Source organism: Echiichthys vipera, assembly GCF_963691815.1.
Source record: "Echiichthys vipera genome assembly, chromosome: 10".
Classification (NCBI taxonomy): Eukaryota; Metazoa; Chordata; class Actinopteri; order Perciformes; family Trachinidae; genus Echiichthys; species Echiichthys vipera.
In genome coordinates this window covers 23,328,433-23,350,201 of record NC_139835.1, presented here as the reverse complement: position 1 = coordinate 23,350,201, position 21,769 = coordinate 23,328,433, and the positions used below count along the sequence as shown (strand labels likewise).

Sequence of the window (21,769 nt, the reverse complement as noted above, 5' to 3'; positions counted from 1 at the left end):
TGGGGCCCCGGCTTCCAGGGGGCCCCCACTTGGGCATCCTCCCCAGTGACCGGTGCCCCAAGTGCTAATGTACGGCACAGCAACGACAACAACGGGCATTTACTATGAAAAAGCGCCGTAGCAACCCCCTTGGGGGCCCCCACGTCACTTCTGCCGTCGGCGCTGTCTGTGTCCAATCAGCGTCGAACCGCAGGTTTGATTGTATGTTTAGCACCGAGCTCCGCCCACTTACACCGAGCTCCGCGCTTGCGAAAAGATGAAGAGGAGTTATACCCAGCGGGGCAGAAAAGAAAAAACAGGGAAGGAAAGGGAGGAAAAACAAAAGTAAGACAGTGGTAAGTGCATTGTTATGTTTTTCTGACTGACTGTGTTGTGTTGTCACGGACTCCATAGCGGGCTAATAAGCTAAAAACTAAGCTATGACGAAATGCGTAACATGACACAGCTACATGAAGCTAGCTAGCAGGAGGAGATGTGCGCCACTCTCCAGTCTCAACCAAGCAGAAAACAACAGAAAGTTTAGTGAGGCAGACAGTCTAACAACAACAACAACAACAACAACAGCAACAACAACAACAACAGCCTAATACAGTGGAAACCGATTATAGTGATCACGGATATAGTGATCAACCGCTTAATGGATCAAAAGGCTTGGGACAGAATCATTTCTATACAAATGCTGTTTAAATAATTCGTTTATAGTGATCGAGAAATCCGCTTATAGTGTTCATTTTTTTTCTCATTTTATGAATGAAAACGTGCTGGACGTCTGCTTCTGCCGAGTGAGCTAACAGCAGCTAGCTAACGAGTGAGCTAACAGCTAGCTAACGAGTGAGCTAACAGCTAGTTAATGTAAGGAGGTTGACACCGGCAGCAAGGCGCGCGAATCATGGCTGGAAAAGGGAAGTCATTGCCACCTGATGAGAAACGTCTCCTCAAGGCTTATGACAGATTTTTTTTTTATCGTTTTGAAAAAACCAGTGAACTTGGTGTTAGACAACACTGATCCATGGAAACATGTGAAGTGACTTCTTAACGCGGCGCAGCGGAGCCGCAACACAAAATAGACGTAGCTTAACTCTTCTTGATGCCGTTGTTATCTTCTATGTTGTTGTTCTATGAAACAGTGTTTCAAAGTTTATTTTAAGACTTGTTTTAAAAAAATGCACCGGCTTCACGGCAGAGCCGACGCACAGAAGAAGTTACTGTATTTGTATTTATGTATTTATGAGTTATGTCTGCGCACTGCGCAGTAATATAACTTGCATGGTTCCTCTCAAAAGGAGCATTTGAAACGAATGTGTTTGAAACCATAATAAAATTCAGTAAATGCTGAAACGGTTCGTTTCGTGCAATTCTTATCATTGAAAAACGATACAAATGGCGTTTAGATAATATTCTGCATAAAAAATGTGAAATACTGTAATAAGAATTCGGTTATAGCGACCAACCGCTTATAGTGATCAAATTGGCTCTGGACCAACGTGATCACTATAAGCGGTTTCCACTGTAGTATGTAATACTAAAGTACACCTTCTATGATAAGCTTTGCATAATGATGAGATGAACTTAATAGTGCCAGAAAGGGAGAAATATGTGTTTGGCAGTACATATGATATGTGCACCCACCACAAGAGTACATCAAGTGCATAATACATGTTGAACTTAACAATATGTTTCCCTCTCATCTCTCCTCAGGATCATTACTGTCTTTTTTAAACCAACACATCCAGGGAAGGATGATGTTCCCCCTCCCATCCCTGATGACAACTGTAAGTTCATTATTCCACAATTGATAATGTTATGCCTTAATATTCTTCATGGCAGTAGTATTAAGCTGTAGTAGTAGAAAATGCTGTGCACATACATAATCATATGCCTGCCCTTAGAGATTCTCATATGCCCTGTTGTTGTTTTTTGAGTTTAGTTCCATCAACATCCACCTCCAGCAGCACAGTGGTTTCCCAACCTCCTGCGCAGGAACATCCAACCGATGATCAGAGATCAAGTCCAACTGCTGACACAGATGACTGTGAGTTAAATAATTTTTTTTTACTTCCATAGAGAACATATAACAATGACAATAATAATAACTGCAACAAGAATTGCTGTAATTAGCCCATGCTATTAAAGATTATTTATAACAAATATACCCTGTTGTTGTTTTTTTTTCTTTTTTGTCATCAGCTCCATCAAGACCCAAATGTGAACAGTCAATTTTATTTTTGTATTTATTTTATTGTTAACAACATTCAGATTTCTATTTTTTGTAATAAAAAAAGTTCATATTTTATATTGTGTTGGTGTCAGTTAATTTACAACAATTATTGATAGGCGTAGGGTTTTAAGAATTTCTGTTCCTCCCTGAAATTCACTTTGAGAACCCCTAATCTCTTCTAAAGTATTATTTTCAGTATACATATCAAATGTCCCAGAAATTGTGTGCAAAAAACAATTTTTTTCACTGTGGAGGGATGGGGTGGGGCCCCCACAAATTTCTTGCTTGGAGCCCCAAAGGACCCTTGCCCCGCCACTGCCGGTCACAGTGGGCAACTCCCAGTTATGCGAGGTAGGGCATGGGGCTGATTAGAGCAAACATGCCCAGCAATTCACCCTGAGTTGTATTTAAGTTTGAAGCAAGGCTTGTCACAGAAACTCAGATGCAGTTTTGTCCGGTGTGAGAAAGTGGAGTTTGAAGGAGTGATACACCCACGCTTCTTTCCTTTCATCTCATCTTACGGACCGCTTCTTCTTCTTCTCTACTCTCACTTCTTTTGTGCCTCTTTCCAACTTTTGGGTAATTTACCCTTCAAGATGAGATTTGCTTTTTAATGCGTCCATATGCGAGTGCTTTGTGTGCTTCGTGTTTGTTTGTGTATGACCGTCTGGTTTAACTCCTACTTTCAACAGCTGTGGCGAACGCAGCCAGACCTTCCATTTCCAAGTCCCCCTCTCTTTCCCTACTCCTACTCTGCTTCTGTCTGTCTGTCTGCTGGCTTTTCTCTCTTCTCTTCTCTTCTCTTCCACACACACACACACACACACACACACACACACACACACACACACACATACACACATACACACATACACGCAGGCACATGATGCAAACACACCTCAGGCTTGATATTCATAGCCTCCCTCCTCCTTCTTCACTTGACATGGGAGCCTTAACAGATGTGCCCCAGCCTTGAGCTCTCTCTCTCTCTCTCTCTCTCTCTCTCTCTCTCTCTCTCTCTCTCTCTCTCTCTCTCTCTCTCTCTCTCTCTCTCTCTCTCTCTCTCTCTCTCTCTCTCTCTCTCTCTCTCTCTCTCTCTCTCTCTCTCTCTCTCTCTCTCTCTCTCTCTCTCTCTCTCTCTCGCCTCGTGCTTCACAGATTTGCCATATCTGTTGGTCTGGAAAAAAACAAATGTGACATTGAATTTGTATCTGTGCTCAAAGCCTAAATCTTTTAGACAAAATATGAACAATACTAAAAATGTGGATGATTTTGGATGAACCAAGGTCCAAAAACAACACCTGGGATTGCACCAGTATTAGAAAGACCAACATCCAGTTGCACATGTACAGTGTATATGTACATTCCTGTCGTCCTCCATCACATACACTTGTTTTAAGATAAACTGTAGCCTATACTGTAAACCTCTGTGTGTCTCTCCCTACCAACAATAACTTTTGGATTCGTTCACTTTCTCTCAATATCTATCTAGCCTATTTGTTCTTATTTATTTTTATTTTTTTATTGTTATTATTATCATCACCATCGTCATTGTGTATTTCATACGCTCATTCATGTTCGTCTACCTATTTTCCACCTTATTTCTGCCGTTAAAACCTCCCTCGCGTATTCCTGTTTTGGTGTTTCAGCGGAGCGTTTGTGTGTGTGTGTGTGTCTGTGTGTGTGTGAGTGTGTGAGTGAGAGAGCGTGCGCGCAGCCAGTGCCGTGCGCTGGAGGCTTATGGTAATTGCGGTCTCCCGACTGGCCTTCTGGGTAGAGTCTGCGCGAGTGGGAGTGGAGCGAGTCGCTCGGTCTCGGCAGCATTCATCCATTCTGTGCGGCACTCCCCGTACAGCTCCGCGCGTCCTCGGCACGAACCGGGGTCTTCTCTGCGCTCCGACCTCGAGGTGAACGCGGGACGAAAAGGTACACGGAATAACCTTCAGCAAACCTCCCAAGACACGGAACCGAGTATTATAGAGGACATGGAGTGACGGAGAGCGGGAGAAAGGGGCTCTTTCCGAGGACGGCGTGCTCCGCTGAAACCCAACATGGCGCTGCTGCGAGGTACGGCAGAGCTGAATTAATTTCTCCGCGAGTCCGCCGACCTCGCCACCTGTATCCTGTGGGATCCCGGGCCGCATTGGCTCTCCGACTTAAAGGACCTTAACGGATTTTATTTTGTGGATTTCTCTACATCCTGACGTTTGTTTTTCCTCCGCGCAGGATCTTTTTGTTGCTTTATGGCAACCCAAGTGACATTTGCAGCAGCAAAAAAGTCCGTTTGAAATAAAGGCTAATGGATGAGAGTTGCCTTTAGACATTATAATAAGGACCGAGAGCTTTATATGTAAGACTTGTTTTGTTTCCTGACAAGTGGATAACCTGTTAGACACTTTTAGTTGTTGTTTTTTTTCTTTGGCCGGGATCGTGTCTTCAGAAGACAGGACCGTAACCGGACTAGTCTACGTGCGCACGGATCGCTGTCCTCATAGTTAACTTGGAAAATTCAGGAAAAAAAGGCGTGAGTCCGGGCGCGTGAACGACGGCTGGAACTAACACCAATTAACCAGGTGAGGCAATCAATGACAAATCGAAATGGATTTATTTTTCGCGTGTTTCTTTGGCGATGTGAAATCTCCCGCACGCACAGTGCTCTGTTTCTTTTAAATAGTACCACAACAGTCAAGATGCTTTTAAAACCACCCAGTGTTTTCATATGGTGTGTTATAGATCAAAGACTGTCTTCCCGTAGGGTTGAATGTGAACGTGATAGCCCGGTGTTGTGCGCAGGGACTGAGAGAGAGGATCGGCCACTTCTAAGAATAGCGCATAGGGTGGTCTTTGTGCGTTTCGGCGGGGCAGTGGCATGTGGTTGATAAATAACACACGCGCGCACACACATACACACACACTCACTCACACACACAACGATCCGACCGTGATCTTGGCCCTTTTTCAACTGTCCTGTCAAGCGGAAGGAGGTGAGAAGGACGACCCGGAGATTAGAGGACTTGAAAGTGACGCCGTCCTCGATGGTGAATAATCAAGCTTTTTCGCACTCTGTTTTAGTGACGAAGTGTGGGAGAGCCTGTGGGGCGAGGGTTGGAGTGTGTATGTACGCGTGTGCGTGCGCGCACACGGAGCTTCTGCGCTAAACAAGGTTACGGATTCCAGCCTCGCCCTGCCAAAGGGAAGCGAGCGGCGCTTCTCCGTTTATACACGGTTCAGTTGGAGGGCATCGTGTGTGTGTGTGTGTGTGTGTGTGTGTGTGTGTGTGTGTGTGTGTGTGTGTGTGTGTGTGTGTGTGTGTGTGTGTGTGTGTGTGTGTGTGTGTGTGTGTGTGTGTGTGTGTGTGTGTGTGTGTGTGTGTGTGTGTGTGTGTGTGTGTGTGTGTGTGTGTGTGTGTGTGTGTGTGTGTGTGTGTGTGTGTGTGTGTGTGTGTGTGTGTTCGTTGTGGGGGGGGGGGCTTTGTTTGTTTGGTTGGACAGAGTGGACGTTGATCAGTCATCTCATCAGCCCCAAAGGTAGTGTTTTGTGTGTGTGGTGGGGGGGCGCGACGGCGGGACAGCACCGCTCACCTTCCTGTCTAGTTGATGGAAACCTCTCTGGCGCCCTGCCACCGCACACACATTTCATGTCTTGCAGGTGTTCTTCGATATGACTTTGCGCTGCAGTATGTTGCCTTTCACTCTTGCACGCAGTCTCGCTGTGACTAGTCTTTGCATCGCGGGGGAATATCCTTTGCGCACGCACGGAGGATTCGTGTAGCGCCAGTCAGACTCAGGACCCCCCCCCCCCCCCCCTTCTCCTGCAGCTACGATGTGCGCTGCTCCTTGTAGGGAGAAAGTGTCACCCCAGACTCTCCGCGATCAAATAGAAGTGCCTCTTACTGTCACTATAATGTCTGCATTGTTTTGCGAGCTTTTACGAATACGCCTTTGATGCAAATCCACTTATTCCTACTCTAGCATTATCAACTTTAAAACATTTACTTCTACTTCTCCCACAGTCGTGTTCCCCCTTCACCAGGCAGTTTGTGGGCGGCAGCGATCACTGCGCACCACATCTTATAACGTTGCTGTCTAATTGAAATAAGTGCTGCGGGGCATGTTGGATGTGTTTCAGACTGAATCGTCTTTCCCAACGGTTCTTTTAAAGCTCCTCCGCGGGCTGCGTAGCCTGCATTTCCCGACGAGCAAAGCAACATTTTACCAGAGACTTTTGTCTTAAAATGACGGTCGGTTGCCACACTCTGCATCGCAGGAGAGCGGCTCATATCGCACGAGTTTTTCCTCTCGTGCCGCCTCGCCTGCTGCCTGTCCTGGAGCCACACAGGCACTAATTAGGGGACGCTCTCTTGGGAGGATCGATGAGCCTCATATTGGCTGGCTCCAGCTCATTGACGAGCGCAGTGAGGGAAGCTAAAAGACCACTTCAGCCCCGGCAGCCAATTCGCGCAGGATATACAGTAGGCTAGAGAATCGCCCGAGACGCAGGCAGCTGACGCTCGAGCAGGTTGGGAGAGCGGGGCCTCGTGTTGGGACCTGTCGAGTGAACAGCGCAGGGGGATTAACTGGCGGGGGATCGGAGGCTACTTCAGGGGGATTTGATGCAGAATAAAAGCTTAATTGTATTTAAATGTGACCTCGGTCCCCGTAGGTGTGGTGATAAATGACCTTTGTCATACATGTATTTGAAGTGAAATTGGATCTTGTAGTTTTTAAAGGATAAAAATCTGAGAAAACCAACGGAGATCTGGAAATCTGTTAGTGTTCCTAAATTGAGGATTAGGAACAGTGATCCATAAAACCCTATAGCTAATTATTTACCAAACTGTTCAAATGACTCGCTGTGATAAGACATTGCTCCACGTCTTCTCTTGTTTTTGGTGGAAATGGTGACATATGGGGACTTTTGCTGATGTGTGTCAATTTTCAGAAGCGTATAAATAACCCTATTTGTGCCATAAATATGTTTTCATCTCGACTGGTCTCGTGGATTTCTCACTAAAATAGAAATATGCCGTTAAGACCATTATAGAATAGTGTTATTTCCTTGTCTTCAGATACCTCGCTGGCTGCCCCGAGCCTCTTTCTCAATAACCCACAAACTTTATAGCAAAGATAACCGTGTTCACGACTCTGCTTTTTTTTAAACTGCTTTGTCTGAGCTTTTGGTAATGGAGCCTGTTCCCCAAGTGGGGAGTGTTGTGGAAGCGTAAAAAAATGCATCACATTCTGTGTGGGCCGAGTTTATTTATAGTCTACCCAGTCGGACTGTTTTGCGCATCATTTTTCCACTGTGCGCTGTGAGATCAGTGTGGGGCTGATCTGTTTTCCAGGTGCTGACACGCGGAGGGCGGAGGCTGCTTACCATAGAGATTGACATACGGATTTTTTTTCTCTCTCTTTTCATGTGAGACTTCACACGTCTTCCAAAAACAGTGTTTTATTGCGCAGGCCCATTAGCTGTCAAAGTGGGGTTCATGGCTGGTCACATATACACAATGGGCATATTTATAATCTTAGAAATGCCGTCTCATTAAAATATGCAGAAATTGCTGCTTCAATAGTCAAACGCTTCATCTTCACCTTTGTCAACCCCGTCCCTCTACATATACACAGTCACACACTTAATTATATGGCTGTTCTTAACATTCACACATCACATGAGCCCAATTTTACAGCATTTCGTGACTAAATCCACAGTTAAGAGCTTTTGAGCATCTGCGCTTGTTGAAGGGGAAGGTGCACCCGAAGGTATCACCAGCCTCGTGCCTGCTGGGCCGTATAGTCATGCTGAGTGATGTGTGACAGTGGATGTGTCAGCGTGGTTGCTCCGTGGGGGATCCTGCTGCTGCGGCTGCTGCTGCTGTGTGTGTGTGTGCGTATAGGCCAACCACACAACCTCAATTTTACACCCATTAACCTGCTGTTTGTCCGCGTTTCTTTATCTGGAATCAATAAGGACCACGCGGGGAATATTACGCACAGATACAGAGCACGTCAATAAACTCTCGGAACCACTTTTGCATATAAAACCAATTCTAATGTGTTGGACAGCAGGCACGGGAGTGCGTTAAAAGCATCAAAAGAAAATGCCCGTGTTGGGTTTTAATATCCAGTCGGAAACATACGGTATTCTTGTTGTTGTCGCGCTGTTTTTTTTCTCTCTCTCTCCCTCACTCACACCTGGATATAAAACAACAGTCTCGTCGCTGCCGGCGCTGCACTCGCTGCTGAGGCGAGGTGCGTGTGAACAAAAGCGGAGGCACGGCAGAGAGCCGAGGAGAGATCGGTTTTCCAGGCGCTGCGCAGCTCCCGGAGGAGACGTCACGGTTTGATTGAAGCTATGCTCCGTGCTGGCCTCCCGGGACCTCGCGATGAAACAGGAGAGCTGTCCCCCCTCCCCTTCCCTCCCTCTCCTCCCCTCCCCTCCCTCTCCTCTCCTCTCCTCCCCTGCCCTCCCCTCCCTCCCCTCCCCTCTCGCTCAGCGCTCCACAAAGCTTTTGTTTCGACGAGGTCTGGAGCGCACGGATCGCTTCCCCGCAGAGATGTGTCAGCCCCCAGTACTGTTTCACCGGCACAGAGGCGGTCATTACGACCCAAGACAACCACATGTCACATTATTCTCTACTCTTACAAATGTCTGGCACATTAACACTGATATTTCTGCAGCTGCTGACACACAGATGTTAGTTTAACCCTAGTTTTTAGATTAAAGTTCCTCTCTCTCTCTCTCCTATGTGATGTGTAATCATATCTCCAAAAGCAACCTTAAGACTTGAATGTGTTTTTCTGATAAATGTTAGATGCAGTGACTTCACGTGATATGAATACATTATATTTAGTTTATTGACCTTGTTCTGGCCTATCAGAAGATTGATTTAGCAGCGGAGCAATGATGACCTCGTGGCTCTTCTGAGTCTCTGCAGGCTCAGTCTTGATCAGGCCTCCCCATTTGTTTTTAGATGTTGGTGCCTCGGGCATCTATCTATATGACGAAATCCCACAGACGCTTGGCAGTGCAGCAGGGTGATGGCGATAGGAGTTTATTACAGCAACCGTCTTCAAAGCAGGAATGTGTTATCTGCTGTCTGCATGGCACATCACTGAGTTCATGTTGGTTTTAAAGCTTTTGACCTTGCGTTTAGGACCATCGGCAGGCTCCAAACCAACAAGTAAACACCGTTTAGTAAGAAATGAATCGGTTGTTATGGTATCAAGGCCTCACCAGTATCATTTCCTCATATTTCACCCACGTGTGACCTTTTAAAAGTCAGAAATCTAGGCCATGTCAGGTTTGTGGAAGCTCAGTTTACCTCACACTGACGCAGCACCTGTTTAAGCTGACATACATTTAGCCTAATTAACGTCTTTACACACTACCCATAATTAAGCCTCTTCTTTAAACAGGCTTATTCATCCTATATGGGGGGGGGGGGGGGTATATGTAGGGGGATCAGTCCTTTAGCGTCATGTGCTTTTATTAGGAACACATGAAAGCAACGCCAGCATTTCAAAGGAAAGTCAGGAAACCTCCGGTAAACGCGGGCCGACTCATGCATGTGCATCCCGATTACAATCGAGTCCTTTGGTGGCATAAAGGGCCATTTAGTCCCCATTTGGCTCGGCATGAATAGATCCAGTTAAGCAGCCGCCGCCTTGGCCCTAGTGACAGCACAGGGGGGCCTCACAATGTCAGCGTTGTTTACGGCCGTGCTGCCGAGGGGGGGAATTCAACCGTGCACCGACTTGCATGCGTCTGTGCAGCGGCCCGGGAGGACGCAGGGGCCCCTTGTTTACAGCTCGGATGCTAATAATGTGACAGCTGAAGAGACGCCGCTGGCTGCCTCCAGCTCTGCGCTCCACCAGCAGCGTGCTCTCTGTGTCTTTCTGCAGCATTCATCTCTGTCGCTGTTCAATCTGTACACTTGTTCGGTTGTATCAGAAACTAAGCAGTTTCTATATCTCTACTTTCCATATGACTCTACATTTAGGTGATCAATTGGACCATTTGGCACACGTCAGCCTGATAATCAATAACAATTAAAATTGGGCGTGCGTTCTCTTCCGTGCGCTCTCTTTATGATGCTGGTGAGAGTTAGGCCCCGAGGCTGTGTACTTAGTAGTCAGGAAGGCTGTAGTTTTGGTCCGCGCGCTCTGTATGTGTTTTCTCAGATCTGTTCCCACTGATTCCTGTTTTGTTCACCAGTAGTGTGCGCAGAATTCCTTCAGTTTTGCACACACACACATGCACACACACAGAAACAGCGTTGCAGTCGCGTGTGTAGGTGTTTGTCTATGTGTGTGCGCGCACCCGCATTTAATCCCTGTTTATACCCACCCCACCCCCGTCGCTGCAGAGATTATCCTGCGTCACACTGCATTTTTTTCAGAGCTGAACGGAGCTCTGCGCTTCAGAGAGCCTGGCAAAGCTCCAGGGACAAAGAGCAGAGGGTGCCTACGCTCCTGTTACACAGCAAGACCCACATTCCCGGTTTCCCACTATACTACCGAACAGACTTGCAAGCCTGATCATAAACACAGGAGGGGTTTATGAATGACTGATGGCCTTGGGTGCTTTAAATGTGGATCTGCCTTTCTAGTTGGTCATTTATCAACTTGTAAGAAGAGAAGAAGCTGCTCGTGGTGATACAACCACCTTGCCAACTCCTTCGTCTGTCCTCCGTCACGCACGCACGCACGCACGGTGCACACGCAACCCCTGTGCTGCACAGGGAATAGAGAGGCCTCAGCCCTGGAGGAAATGATGAGTGGTGCCAGTGCGTATACCACAGGTCACAGAGAGTTCAAGTAATTGTCGTCAGAAACAGGAAACAAGGGAAAAGAGAGGGAGAAGCAAGTTTTTTTCTCTCTCCTTCTCTCTTTATCAGTCTGTCTCTCTGTCCTTGTTTGCCCTTCCTCTGTAAAAAAGCGCATAACACCAAAATACAGAGCTATATGAGGTTCCACTAAAAACACATGGTTTTCTGTTTAATGGTGCGAGTCGGGGCTCCGCTCCAGCGGTCTGGTTTATAAACGCAGCTCCGACCACTGCGCTCCCCCTTCCCCCTGCCTGCCTGCTGCTGCTGCCGCCGCCGACCAGTGTGATGGATTGGACGGCCGTCGGGAGTTGTTTGTTGCGCAAACTATTCTTAGCAGTGGGGATGAGCGTCAACACACGCACTGCCTTTCCCTCCTTTCCTATCCCTCTTCCCTTTCTCTGTCCCCACCCTTCCACTCATAATGTGACATTTTAGCAGGGTTTCTTCCTAGAGTATTCTCAAAGAATCCGTTTTTTAGGCTACTAATGTCAGACAAGACAACATCCAGGCAACATCGCTCCCGAAGTGGGGAGCCTCCCCGAACCTCCCAAAAAAAATTTCAAAAGAGAAACAAATGATGCACCCACTGCAGTGTGTGTGAAATTGGGTTTCACTAAACACCTTTGGTGACAATGAGATAATGATGACAATGCTATGCACATAAGAAACAACCATTCCTTCCACACAGACCGGGTGCTGTCTCAGGTGTATGAGGTATATTGTGTGTATTGTTTTTTCCCCGTTGCATTACGACCTACCTCTCCCCACCCTGTCATCAGTGACAATCTTTTGCTTCAATTATTGCAAGCAACCCTTTTCCAGATTGTTTCCTATAATTGTTGGTGTCCTGCAATAATTCTGCAGGCCTATTGATCTGTTGGGGCAGGGACATTTGGACCGGAATCTATAGCTTGGACAAAATGCAAATTTCAAATGCCGAACCCCAAAGAAGGGGTTCTGTCCTGAGCGACAACTTGTTGTGATTTAGAATGTTGCAAAGGAATTTTAAAGGTTTTTTGCACTAAAGTGTAATTAAGTCTAAATCTAATGCTGTGGCTAAATTACACATTTTTACTTGCATTAAGAAAATCACAGGCAATCAAAAGAACATTTTGAACTTTGCATCATGTAACAACTTCTCACAAAATCACATCGAACTCGCAACTTCCGTCCAATGATATATATAAAATGAAATAAAATATCAACAGTATTTCCATAATTTTCAATTATTGTTTTTAATGATAAATGAAAAAGGGCCTGTCTAGGGAAATCAGATGCCTGTCCAGGACATTTCCTCTGGCTACAGAACTGTAACAGCATTATTCTGCACCCATTTCCCTCTAAAAGTACGCCGAGAATTTAACAAAAGCTTTACTGGGCTGGTGATGCAGTGACTGATGGAGCACCTTCTTCCATGCATTTGGTACAATTTTAATGTGTTTTGAATGTGAAGTTGTATTCCCGGCAGTCCTTGCAGTGTGTCGTCAAGTGCTTGATCCTGACCTTGAGGGCCGGTGCAGCCTCTCATCTTTTCTGGACTACTATTAATCTCATGGAAATAGCAGGTGCCGGGCAAACTACTCGGTCATCAGCACAGCGTGGGCCCATTGCGAATTAATAACATGCCTTAAAAACAGCAGACTGTCTTTTTGTTTTATGACCTGGACAAGAACAGATCATTTCCTCTCTTTGTTGTTTCCAAGCTTTATTGTTTTTTCCCCCCCTGTAAAAGCAGCGCAGTTTGTTTATGCTTAGGACAGATATTTTATTATATAGGCATTGGAGGTTGTATTTAGGTTAAACGGAAATGTCCGTAAAGCCAGCGTGTCATTGAATATCTGGGTTTGAATAAGAGGCTTATTTTTTCATTATCATGTACGGTCTCATGGAGTGCAGACTCCTCGGTGCAAGAGGCATGTGTGTTTGAGACAGACAGCGAGGTGCATACGTCGCTCCAGGAAATAGGCCTACAGGAAATGTGACTGATGTGATTTCTCAGCGTTTTGTAATTTGCAGAAACCCATACACATGGCTGTACGCATATTCGTGACTACACTGTAGCGGTTTTACCCACGCATGTACGCCGTTTAATTTCTGTCAGGCGTGGATGTTGTTAAAGCAGGACGTGCCTCGGGGAGCTGGGGAAAAGGCAGCTGTAGGGGGATGGGATCACTGGGGCAGGGAGGAGCCGTGCTGAGGGGCCCGCAACAGGCTGATTAATGGGCCCCGGGTCATGGCAATAAAAGTGGCGAGCCAGCGACACAGCAGCGGGGCTCAGAGGCTTTACTCTTCAATGATCGAGGAGCCGAGTTTCTGCCGAGAAGAGAAAGGCTTTACTTTTACTGTTTAAAGGCACATCTCTCCCACCTCCCTCCTGCGCTGGCTCCCCTAACCTTTCCCTACTGCCTTGCAGAAAAAGCCACCCTAATGAGTAATCGAGTCTTATATTCAAACGTCCTTTTTAAATCAAGTCATGTGAGCAATAATTTCCCCTTTTCTCATTGTTGTTTCACCTGTTTGAGTATTTCAAAAAAGCCTCTTAAAATTAGGCAGAGCACTCTTAGTATTACAATGCTCCTTGACTTAGGCTCATAAGTGTTCAGTGATATCTCAGGGATGTCATTTGTACAAAAATATAATACAGGAATTCTGAATTTGTACGGTCCTGCAGTTTCTTTCTCTCACTGGATTATGATATCCTTCACTCAGTAAGAAGTATTGTCACAATTCTTAATAAGTTGGTTTGTTTATTCGTTAAAGCGACACGGGGCGTCCATTATTCGAAAAGTCGGTGGTTGGATCCCCTTCTCCTCTGGTTCGCATGTCAAAGTGTCATTGGCCAAGCGTGGGTGTGACTATGAATGTCCCTGTGAATGGGTGAATGTGACAAATGGTGTTAAAGGACCTTGAGTAGCCGGAAGACTAGAAATATATATTTACCATTTACACCATAAAATACAAAATAGAAAAACTGATGTAAATTTGCTTTTTTAAATTGGATGAATGGATGTATACTTTGTTGATCCTGATGGATATTTAGGTAGCCTATACAAATTGTGGTGGTTGAGTTTCTTCTCTTTGAAAATAGATTACGTTTAGAGTTAGGTCTTCCTTGCTATATGTCAAAAGTCAACAGGGTACACATTTCACATACTTGTTGTGCTATTAATGTAGGTGTTCCACAAATGTACATTTTTGAATTGAATTTAGTCCTGGCAAGACCTGTCTTTGTAGCTTTATTTTCATAAATATGTGAAATCCAGCCCCAGTCAATACCGATTCAACACAGATTTATGCTGTAAAAAAAATTGTCAATCTCTCTCTTGATTAAAAAACCAAAACATTTTTACTTCATGTTGTCCTTTATACCATTTTCTTATGTCATTCTTTCTCAAACTGAATCTGTGGATTATTGTAAGTTTTACATAGTCATCTCTCTCTGTCTCGCATACTATCCCTGAGCGCGTGTTCGTTGGTGTGAGTGTTTGTTGATCTGTGGCTCTGTGTTGGCGGGCGGTAAATGGTCTCCCACCGAAGTGGTCTCTGATGTATAATCTTCCCTCGCTCCGCTGGCTGAGGCAGCCGATAGAGCAGGTCAAAGAGGGCACAGGAAAAGCACTGTGTGGGGAACGTGACTGAATAGATGCAGCCCCACAATGCACGTCAAGCCCAGAGGGTGGGCAGCATGAGGATGAGGGGGCTGGGGGGGACTTGCTGAGGGGTGTTGATGGATGGGAGGGGAGGAGAGCCCACACAGTGCTTTCATCTCCACTGACTACACCAGTAGAGGAGTGCGTGTGTGCGTGTTTATCTTTCTTTTACTTTCTTTTCTTTGCACCTTCACAATACACCCTTTAATGTATATGTTGATATATTATTTGGATTTACCCAGAAATGAAAGTGCGGATTTCTGTGTATTTATCTCTTATGGAGGTTTTAAAATTTGACAATTTTGCCCTGTTGATTTTAATGGCATTGGGATTACACCATAGTTTTGTGTGTATATGTGTGTGGCAGAGCCAAGACACTGACTGCTAACTGTTTGCTCATCTCCACAGGGCAACATCTGTTCGTGATGTCGATGCTGAGACACAGACCAACCTGGAACTGAGACAAGGGAACCACATCACACAAAACATGGCAAGTACCTGTGCTCCTCATTTGTCACCATTACCTGGAAAAAAACATTTGGTCTGTTTCACTCAGTGCATGCATTCCACAGACCTAGAACCAAACTGTCTCATTGAGTGGTCTAATTTCTGTGGTGATGGTCACATTTACTTCTCTGACATCCCTTTTTTTTCTGCAGGTGGATGCAAGGTTGACGCCCCTGGCAGCAATGGGGCTGGACCGAGGCACCCTGATGCATGATGGTCTTCGTCTCCACGGTGGGGTTGTGTACCAAGGCATCAGAGCGCTGCCAGCAGAGAAGAGCCGAGAGACGCCCTCCCACCCCCTCACTTATAACAGGGATGGGCTCCCAGAGCTCATCTACAAGCCTGATGGCCCTCTGGACAGCCGTAAGCCCACTAATGGATACTTGGGCCTCTACAAGGGCACCCCTCCAGGTCTCCACAAGCCCCTGCTGGTTCCTGGAGCTGAAAGTTTAGGCTTGGACCGCAGATTAGGGCACGGAGAAAAGGCATCTGAACTGAGCCTGGCAGGTGCTGGTGGCAGCTACCTCCGCTTGCCATGGCTCAGCCCCTACCCTGAAGCGAGCATGTATCCCTTCATAGACACATCCAAGTATGCAGCTTTAAACATGTACAAAACCTCTTTGCTCAGCCAACCCAACCCCTATCTTCCCCAGCACCTGGCCTACTCCTCTCTGTGTGCAGCCCAGGGGGGCAATGCTGCTGAGAGGCTCTACTATATGCCCCCCTATCATCCTCCTCCCATTTCATCATCCCTGGTGGCGCCCCCTATGAGGATTCCTACAGTCACAGTGGCACCTACATCACTGATACACTGTCAGGACAAGGGGCTTGGTGTTGGGCCTCAGTTTGCACAGCAGCTTCATCAACCTTCGCCTCATCCTCAGCACCATCAGGCTGCTTTAGACAGGGACCGGTCCCCGAGCAGGAGCAGCAGACCAAACAGACCTCCCTCTAGGAAGGGCTCTAGCAACAATAATAATAATACCAGTAGCACTAGTGGCACTAATAGTGGGAATAATAATAGTCTACCTACTGATTCTACCCCTCATGCATCTTCTCGCCTCCCCCAACCACCTCCTCCTCCTGCTCTCATTGACAATTCACTGGATTTACAAAGGCCAGTTGCTAGGATAGGACACCCACCCACCTCCTCAACTTCTTCAATATCTGCCTCATCGACACAGTCCATTCCTCATCCATTCTCTGTAAGCAGCATGGCATCAGAGCAGCCCTCTCCTGTCCGGCCAAGCCCTCATAAATCTAGACCAAGAGACGGGGCACCTGAGCACAGGAGTGTAGGGGTTGAGAGGAGACCCAGCAGGTCACCCTCCAAACCCAATTTTGAGAGGCCAGCTCACCAACCCCAAGCAACCAAAGACTCAGCAGAGAAGCCCTTGGATTTGTCTGGAAGAATGCTGGAGATTGGGTTGCCTCCCAATGGATACCAAGTTAAGATGGACACTATAGCATCAGGCACACGTTATGGACTGCCCCCTAGCCGAGAGCTTCTGAAGGAAAACCTTTCCCTCTCTTCTTCCTCCCACCCACACTCTGTGGTCAGCAGCACTTCTTCAAAAGTCCCAGAGAGGCCAGAAATGATCAGCACTTTACACTCCTCCTGGGTTGTACCTAGCCCGTCTCCTTCCCGTACACAGCACACACCAGGCTTGCCCCCCTCCCCAAGGCCTAGCACAGACCTGGGCCTTTCTCAAGCTAAAGGCTCCTCACCCTCTGTCATCAAACACAAGGGCCTGGAGAGAGTACTCCCTCAGCAGCGTAGCTCATCCTGTCCAAGGATAGGGGAGCCCAACCATAATGTTTCCTCTACTCAACACTCCTCTCTGGTCAGCTCCAGTGCTCTTTCTCCCAAACCCAATGGTGAATGGGTCAAACACAGCCCTAGCCATTCAGAACATCCAAACCACCACAGAGAGGGAACAGAGAAATCATCCCTGACCACTAAGAGAGTTGACACAACTCCAGAAGTGTCATCATACAAGAGGCCCTGTTTAGAAAATGGTCACCCTTCTGGCCACCTTTACCTTCCTCAAAGTGACGCTTACCTGAACCACAGTTTGGCCTATGCCAATAGATACCTGCACTACCCTATCCCTGATGGCATGGCACTACACTCCTTGCCAATTGCAGGGAAAGGCCCAGTCTACCCTCACCCAGTATTGCTGGGCAGCAATAGCCTTTATCCAACCCACTTGGCAGCAAAACACCCTTTACCCTACCACAACCTCCCAGCTGGTCCAGGTGGGGAATACCTAACCTATAACTCACAGGAGATGGCACATCCCCTGATGCAGACTCACTCAGACAAGCTGGCAGAAAGGGGAGATGCAACTTTGAAGCTCCGGGGACAGGAGAAATCCCGGGGAGCTGTTGAAGAATGTGGGGGTCAGAGAGGTCACAACATTGGGAAAGAGATGGGCGAAGGAAGCCAAATTAAGTCTGATAGGGACGCAGGAGCACAAGGACAGGGTGGGAATCAAAGCAAAACTCCTTCTTCCTCTGTAACATCCAGAGAAAAGATTGTATGCATTGACCTTGTACACTCAGACACAGATGTTGAGTCTACTCCAACAATCCATAAACAGCCCTCTGCTGAGACCAGCAGCAAGGTTAACCAAAATGAATGTTGTCATAGTAACCAAAATCTGACAAAGACTGTCTACGAGCCAAAACACCAACACCACCTTTCCCATCTTTATCCGATCCACTCCGGACACAGCCCCACCCTGAGACCCAGTCACGCCGATAGACAGCCAGAAACTCCCTTTGGAAAGCCAAAGGTACCTCAGGACACAGGCGGTCCTGGGGTGACATCTGGCCCATCCCCATCTTCTCTAGTTCAGTTTGCCCAAGCAGAGGAGAGCCCGGAGGAACGGAGCCCCAGCCCGGACCCCGAAGACCAGAGCACCTTGCGCTGTGCCCGCACATCTGGGGAACGCAGCTCTGGTAAGGACAAGGGGGACAGAGACAGCCGAGCTCCTCGCTTCTCTCAGCACTGCACAGATGTGGTGAAGGAGGAGAGAGAGTGTGAGGGGGAGACTGAAAAGGAAGACAGTGTTGTTGACTTAGGGGAGTCTCAAGGAGAAGGGGATGAAGACGAAGACGAGGATGGCCTGACTTCACCTAGAGGCTCTCGTAGATCCAGTCTGGCCAAGAGGATCGCTAACTCCTCAGGCTACGTTGGCGACCGCTTTAAATGTGTCACCACTGAGCTGTATGCTGACTCCAGCAAGCTGAGCCGTGAACAGAGAGCCCTGCAGGTAAGGCCAATAACACTTGTGTATGTGCGTGTGTGTGTGTGTGTGTGTGTGTGTATAAAGTGTATGTATATGTATATATATATATATATATATATATATATATATATATATATATCAGTATAGCATATATTGGGTTCATGTTGGTGGTGGGCTGGAGAGAAGTCATTATGACCAATGTTTCTTATGTGCAGACATTTCAAACATACTTTAAGTTTTAACATCCACGCAAGTATAAGCCCCCAAGGGCTGCTGTCTTTATTCCCTTGCTGCATTATAAAGAACTGACTGTAGAACAAACCCTGCATGAAATTGGCATATTTCGCATTTAGATCACAGCATAGAATAATACAAAGGCTGTCATGCCACTGTCTTGGCCATAAGCTTAACCTTCCCCTTAGTTTATCATTGTCTTAGTGAGGCCTTCTATCAGGGAGGGCAGTTCAAAGGTTAACCAGGGCTGCCATCTCTGTATGTTCATTTGCGAGCAGTCATTGTAAAGGTTATTTCTGTGCGTGCGTGTTTGTGTGTCCGTACGTACATGTCATTGTGTGACTGCCTTGGGGCTAAAGCATGTGTTAGTGCTGACTGTGCTATAGAGCCATGTACTCTAGTTTCAGAGCATGACTGTGGTAGTCTCACAGTTCACACTGCCTTTAGCTATGCTTAACCTGAAGGTTAGGGGCATTGGAGGGCTTGCAGTGTGCTTAAAAACCAGCAGCTGCCCTCTGTGGGGTTCCTCATAGGCTTTCTGCATGCCCCCCCACCCGCCAGTCGCTATCCTCCCCCTAACCCTCCTCCCCCTGGTGGCCTACGCTGCCCTGCCTGGTTGCTGTCCAAGGTCATAATTCTCCTCACCCCATTGGCTAAAAGACCCTCTCTACTAACACACATCACATCTAAAAATGCACAATTACAGCAATGTCCCCTACACTTAGCCATCATCCCCTGTCATTCAGATACGCACACTGAGCTATTTATTTTAGGCCCTTATCTCTGATTCAGCACTGAAACACAAACAATCTGTATGCTATATTATCCACTGGCTCAGAGGCAAACATCTTATAAGGTTGCACATGTTTGTCTTATGATGTGAACGCACACTAGAATACTGTGGTTTTGTCTTTGTCATGCTTGTCAATGCACAGCTGCAACACAAAGCTATCAAACGCTCTATTTCTGGACGTGTAAAAAAAAAAATAGATGTAGAAGTGTGTTTGGATAAAAAAATAAATGACCAAGCGAAAACCGAATTAGTGTTTTCAGTCAAGCTTAAAATTAACATTGTTTTGTTTCCTTTTTTCAAATTTGTCATTCATGCAGTTCAGAAATTATTTGATAGTTTTGATGCAGTGTTAATTGACCTGTTGAGTCACTTTAATTTGATTGTGTAATTTTGTGGGATTGTCGCTGCCTATTGTGTGTGTGTAAAGAAACTTGTGGAGAAACATTACATAAATTCATTAAAACAAAGATGAAATGATGGACAGATATATTGAGCCCCCCCATTCTAATTGCTTAGATGGAAGTCATATCACGAGAGGGGAGTAATATAAGTCAACCTGCAGCTAACTGGGAGGTCAGTTCTTTACATTTCTTATCACATCTGCCTCTGATGGGCTCTGTCTCCTTTGTACTCTGTATCGCTGCACACTCCTTTTTTCCCCCACTCCCTTCTTTCCTCTTTTTCATCTCTCTCTGCCTCAGGGCTTAGATGTATATGTTTCCTAGCCATGTTTATGTTTCAGGAAGGGATTTAAGCCCCAGAGCGCATGGACTCACAGTGGCTGCAGTAGTCTAATCTGTGTCTTGATGCCATGCTTGTGATTTATCTGTCTACCCTTTTGTCCTGTGTGCGTTGTGTGTGTGGGTTTAATTTTCTTTGGCATTTTCTTTGATTTTTTTATAAGACAATGTGATTTCTGACGCAATTTTTTGCTTTTGTAGCTGTTGAGGCCAGATTGAGGCTTAGAGAGGTGTGTGTGCGGCGTGGGCAGACGATGAGTGGGTTTCATGGGTTCTCTCTGCATTTGTGTGTGTGTGTGTGTGTGCGCACAGCGGGCAATGATGCGGTTCTCGGAGCTGGAGCTGAAGGAGAAGGAGGGCGGCGGTGTGTGTGTGTCTGCCTCGGCAGCAGGACAGGAGCTGGCAGACGGCCAGCGCAGAGAGCGAGTGCTGGAACACTGCCATCACACCACCAGGCAGGGAGAGAGGGAGGGTGAGTAACCCAGCACCACACACACACACACGCTCAAACACGCTCACACGCTCACACGCTCAAACACTCTCACACGCTCACACGCACACACACGCACTCACGCTCACACACACACTCACGCACTCACGCTCACACACACACTCACGCACTCAAACATACACACACACACGCACGCACACACACACACACACACTCGTAATGTACGCACATGCATCCACTCTGCAAATGAACACCCAGAAAGGAACACACAGACAATAGGTGCGCGTACACACTCGCACGCATTTGCAGCAAATGCTGAGGCAAGACCGGGTCACTCTAAAAAAAGACACGTTCCACACACACACAGACACACACACACAGACACGCACGCTCAACACATACACATACACATCTGCACTCTCTTACACAAGCTAGGCAGCGCAAGAGAACGAGCCAGCGAGAGAGACGGAGAGGGGGAGTTTTATTTTCAAGAAGTCTTTTGTGCTTATCTGCGCGGAGAGACGATCGAGAGGGAGGGCAAGAGGAGAAGGAGGGGCAGAGATTGCGTGAGTGAGAGAGAGTGAAAGCGGGGGGAGAGTTAGTGGGTGAAAGCGGATGGGAGAGTGCAACGGAAAGAGAAGGGGAGGGGGGGTTAGTTACGTTGGCTGGGAGCCCAGCTGTGTGTTGGAGCGAGGCCGCGGCTGACGTGTGAGCCTAATTATGGCATGGAGAGAGACAGAGAGGGGAGTCGAGGAGAGGGGGGAAGATCACGCTCAGTGTGAGAAGGGCGTGGTGCGGTCATGCCCTGGGGGAGGACGGACGGGGGGGGGGAATGGGAGTCGCCGTGTGCAGCGAGTGCGCAGGATGTTTTCTTGCCTCTCCTTGCTTGAAGTGCGAGCGGCGGCACTGAACCGTCAGCCCGTTGGCTCGGCTCACATCAGATTAAAAAGTCTTTACCCCATCAAAGTTTTACTGCCGTCTTTAAAGCAGAATAAAAGCTGGCTGGTGTTTAACTGGCATTCTACCTCTTTCAATCCCCCACCCTCTCTCACCCTCGCCCCTTGTTTTTCTGCTCTGTCTGTCTGTCTGTCT

The 21,769-nt window shown here is 47.1% G+C and overlaps 1 protein-coding gene across 1 annotated transcript in view; it reads left to right on the top strand.

Moving 5' to 3' along the window:
• The first annotated feature begins 4,049 nt into the window (after positions 1–4,049).
• The window catches only part of bcor (BCL6 corepressor), a 34,231-nt gene continuing 16,511 nt past the window's right edge, over positions 4,050–21,769 (top strand). Inside the window, exons 1-5 of the mRNA XM_083921465.1 lie at positions 4,050–4,791; positions 15,107–15,188; positions 15,358–18,483; positions 20,003–20,059; positions 20,539–20,698. Coding sequence (XP_083777591.1) covers positions 15,186–15,188; positions 15,358–18,483; positions 20,003–20,059; positions 20,539–20,698 — 3,346 coding nt within the window. The 5' untranslated portion in view covers positions 4,050–4,791; positions 15,107–15,185. The remainder of the gene's footprint in view (positions 4,792–15,106; positions 15,189–15,357; positions 18,484–20,002; positions 20,060–20,538; positions 20,699–21,769) is intronic.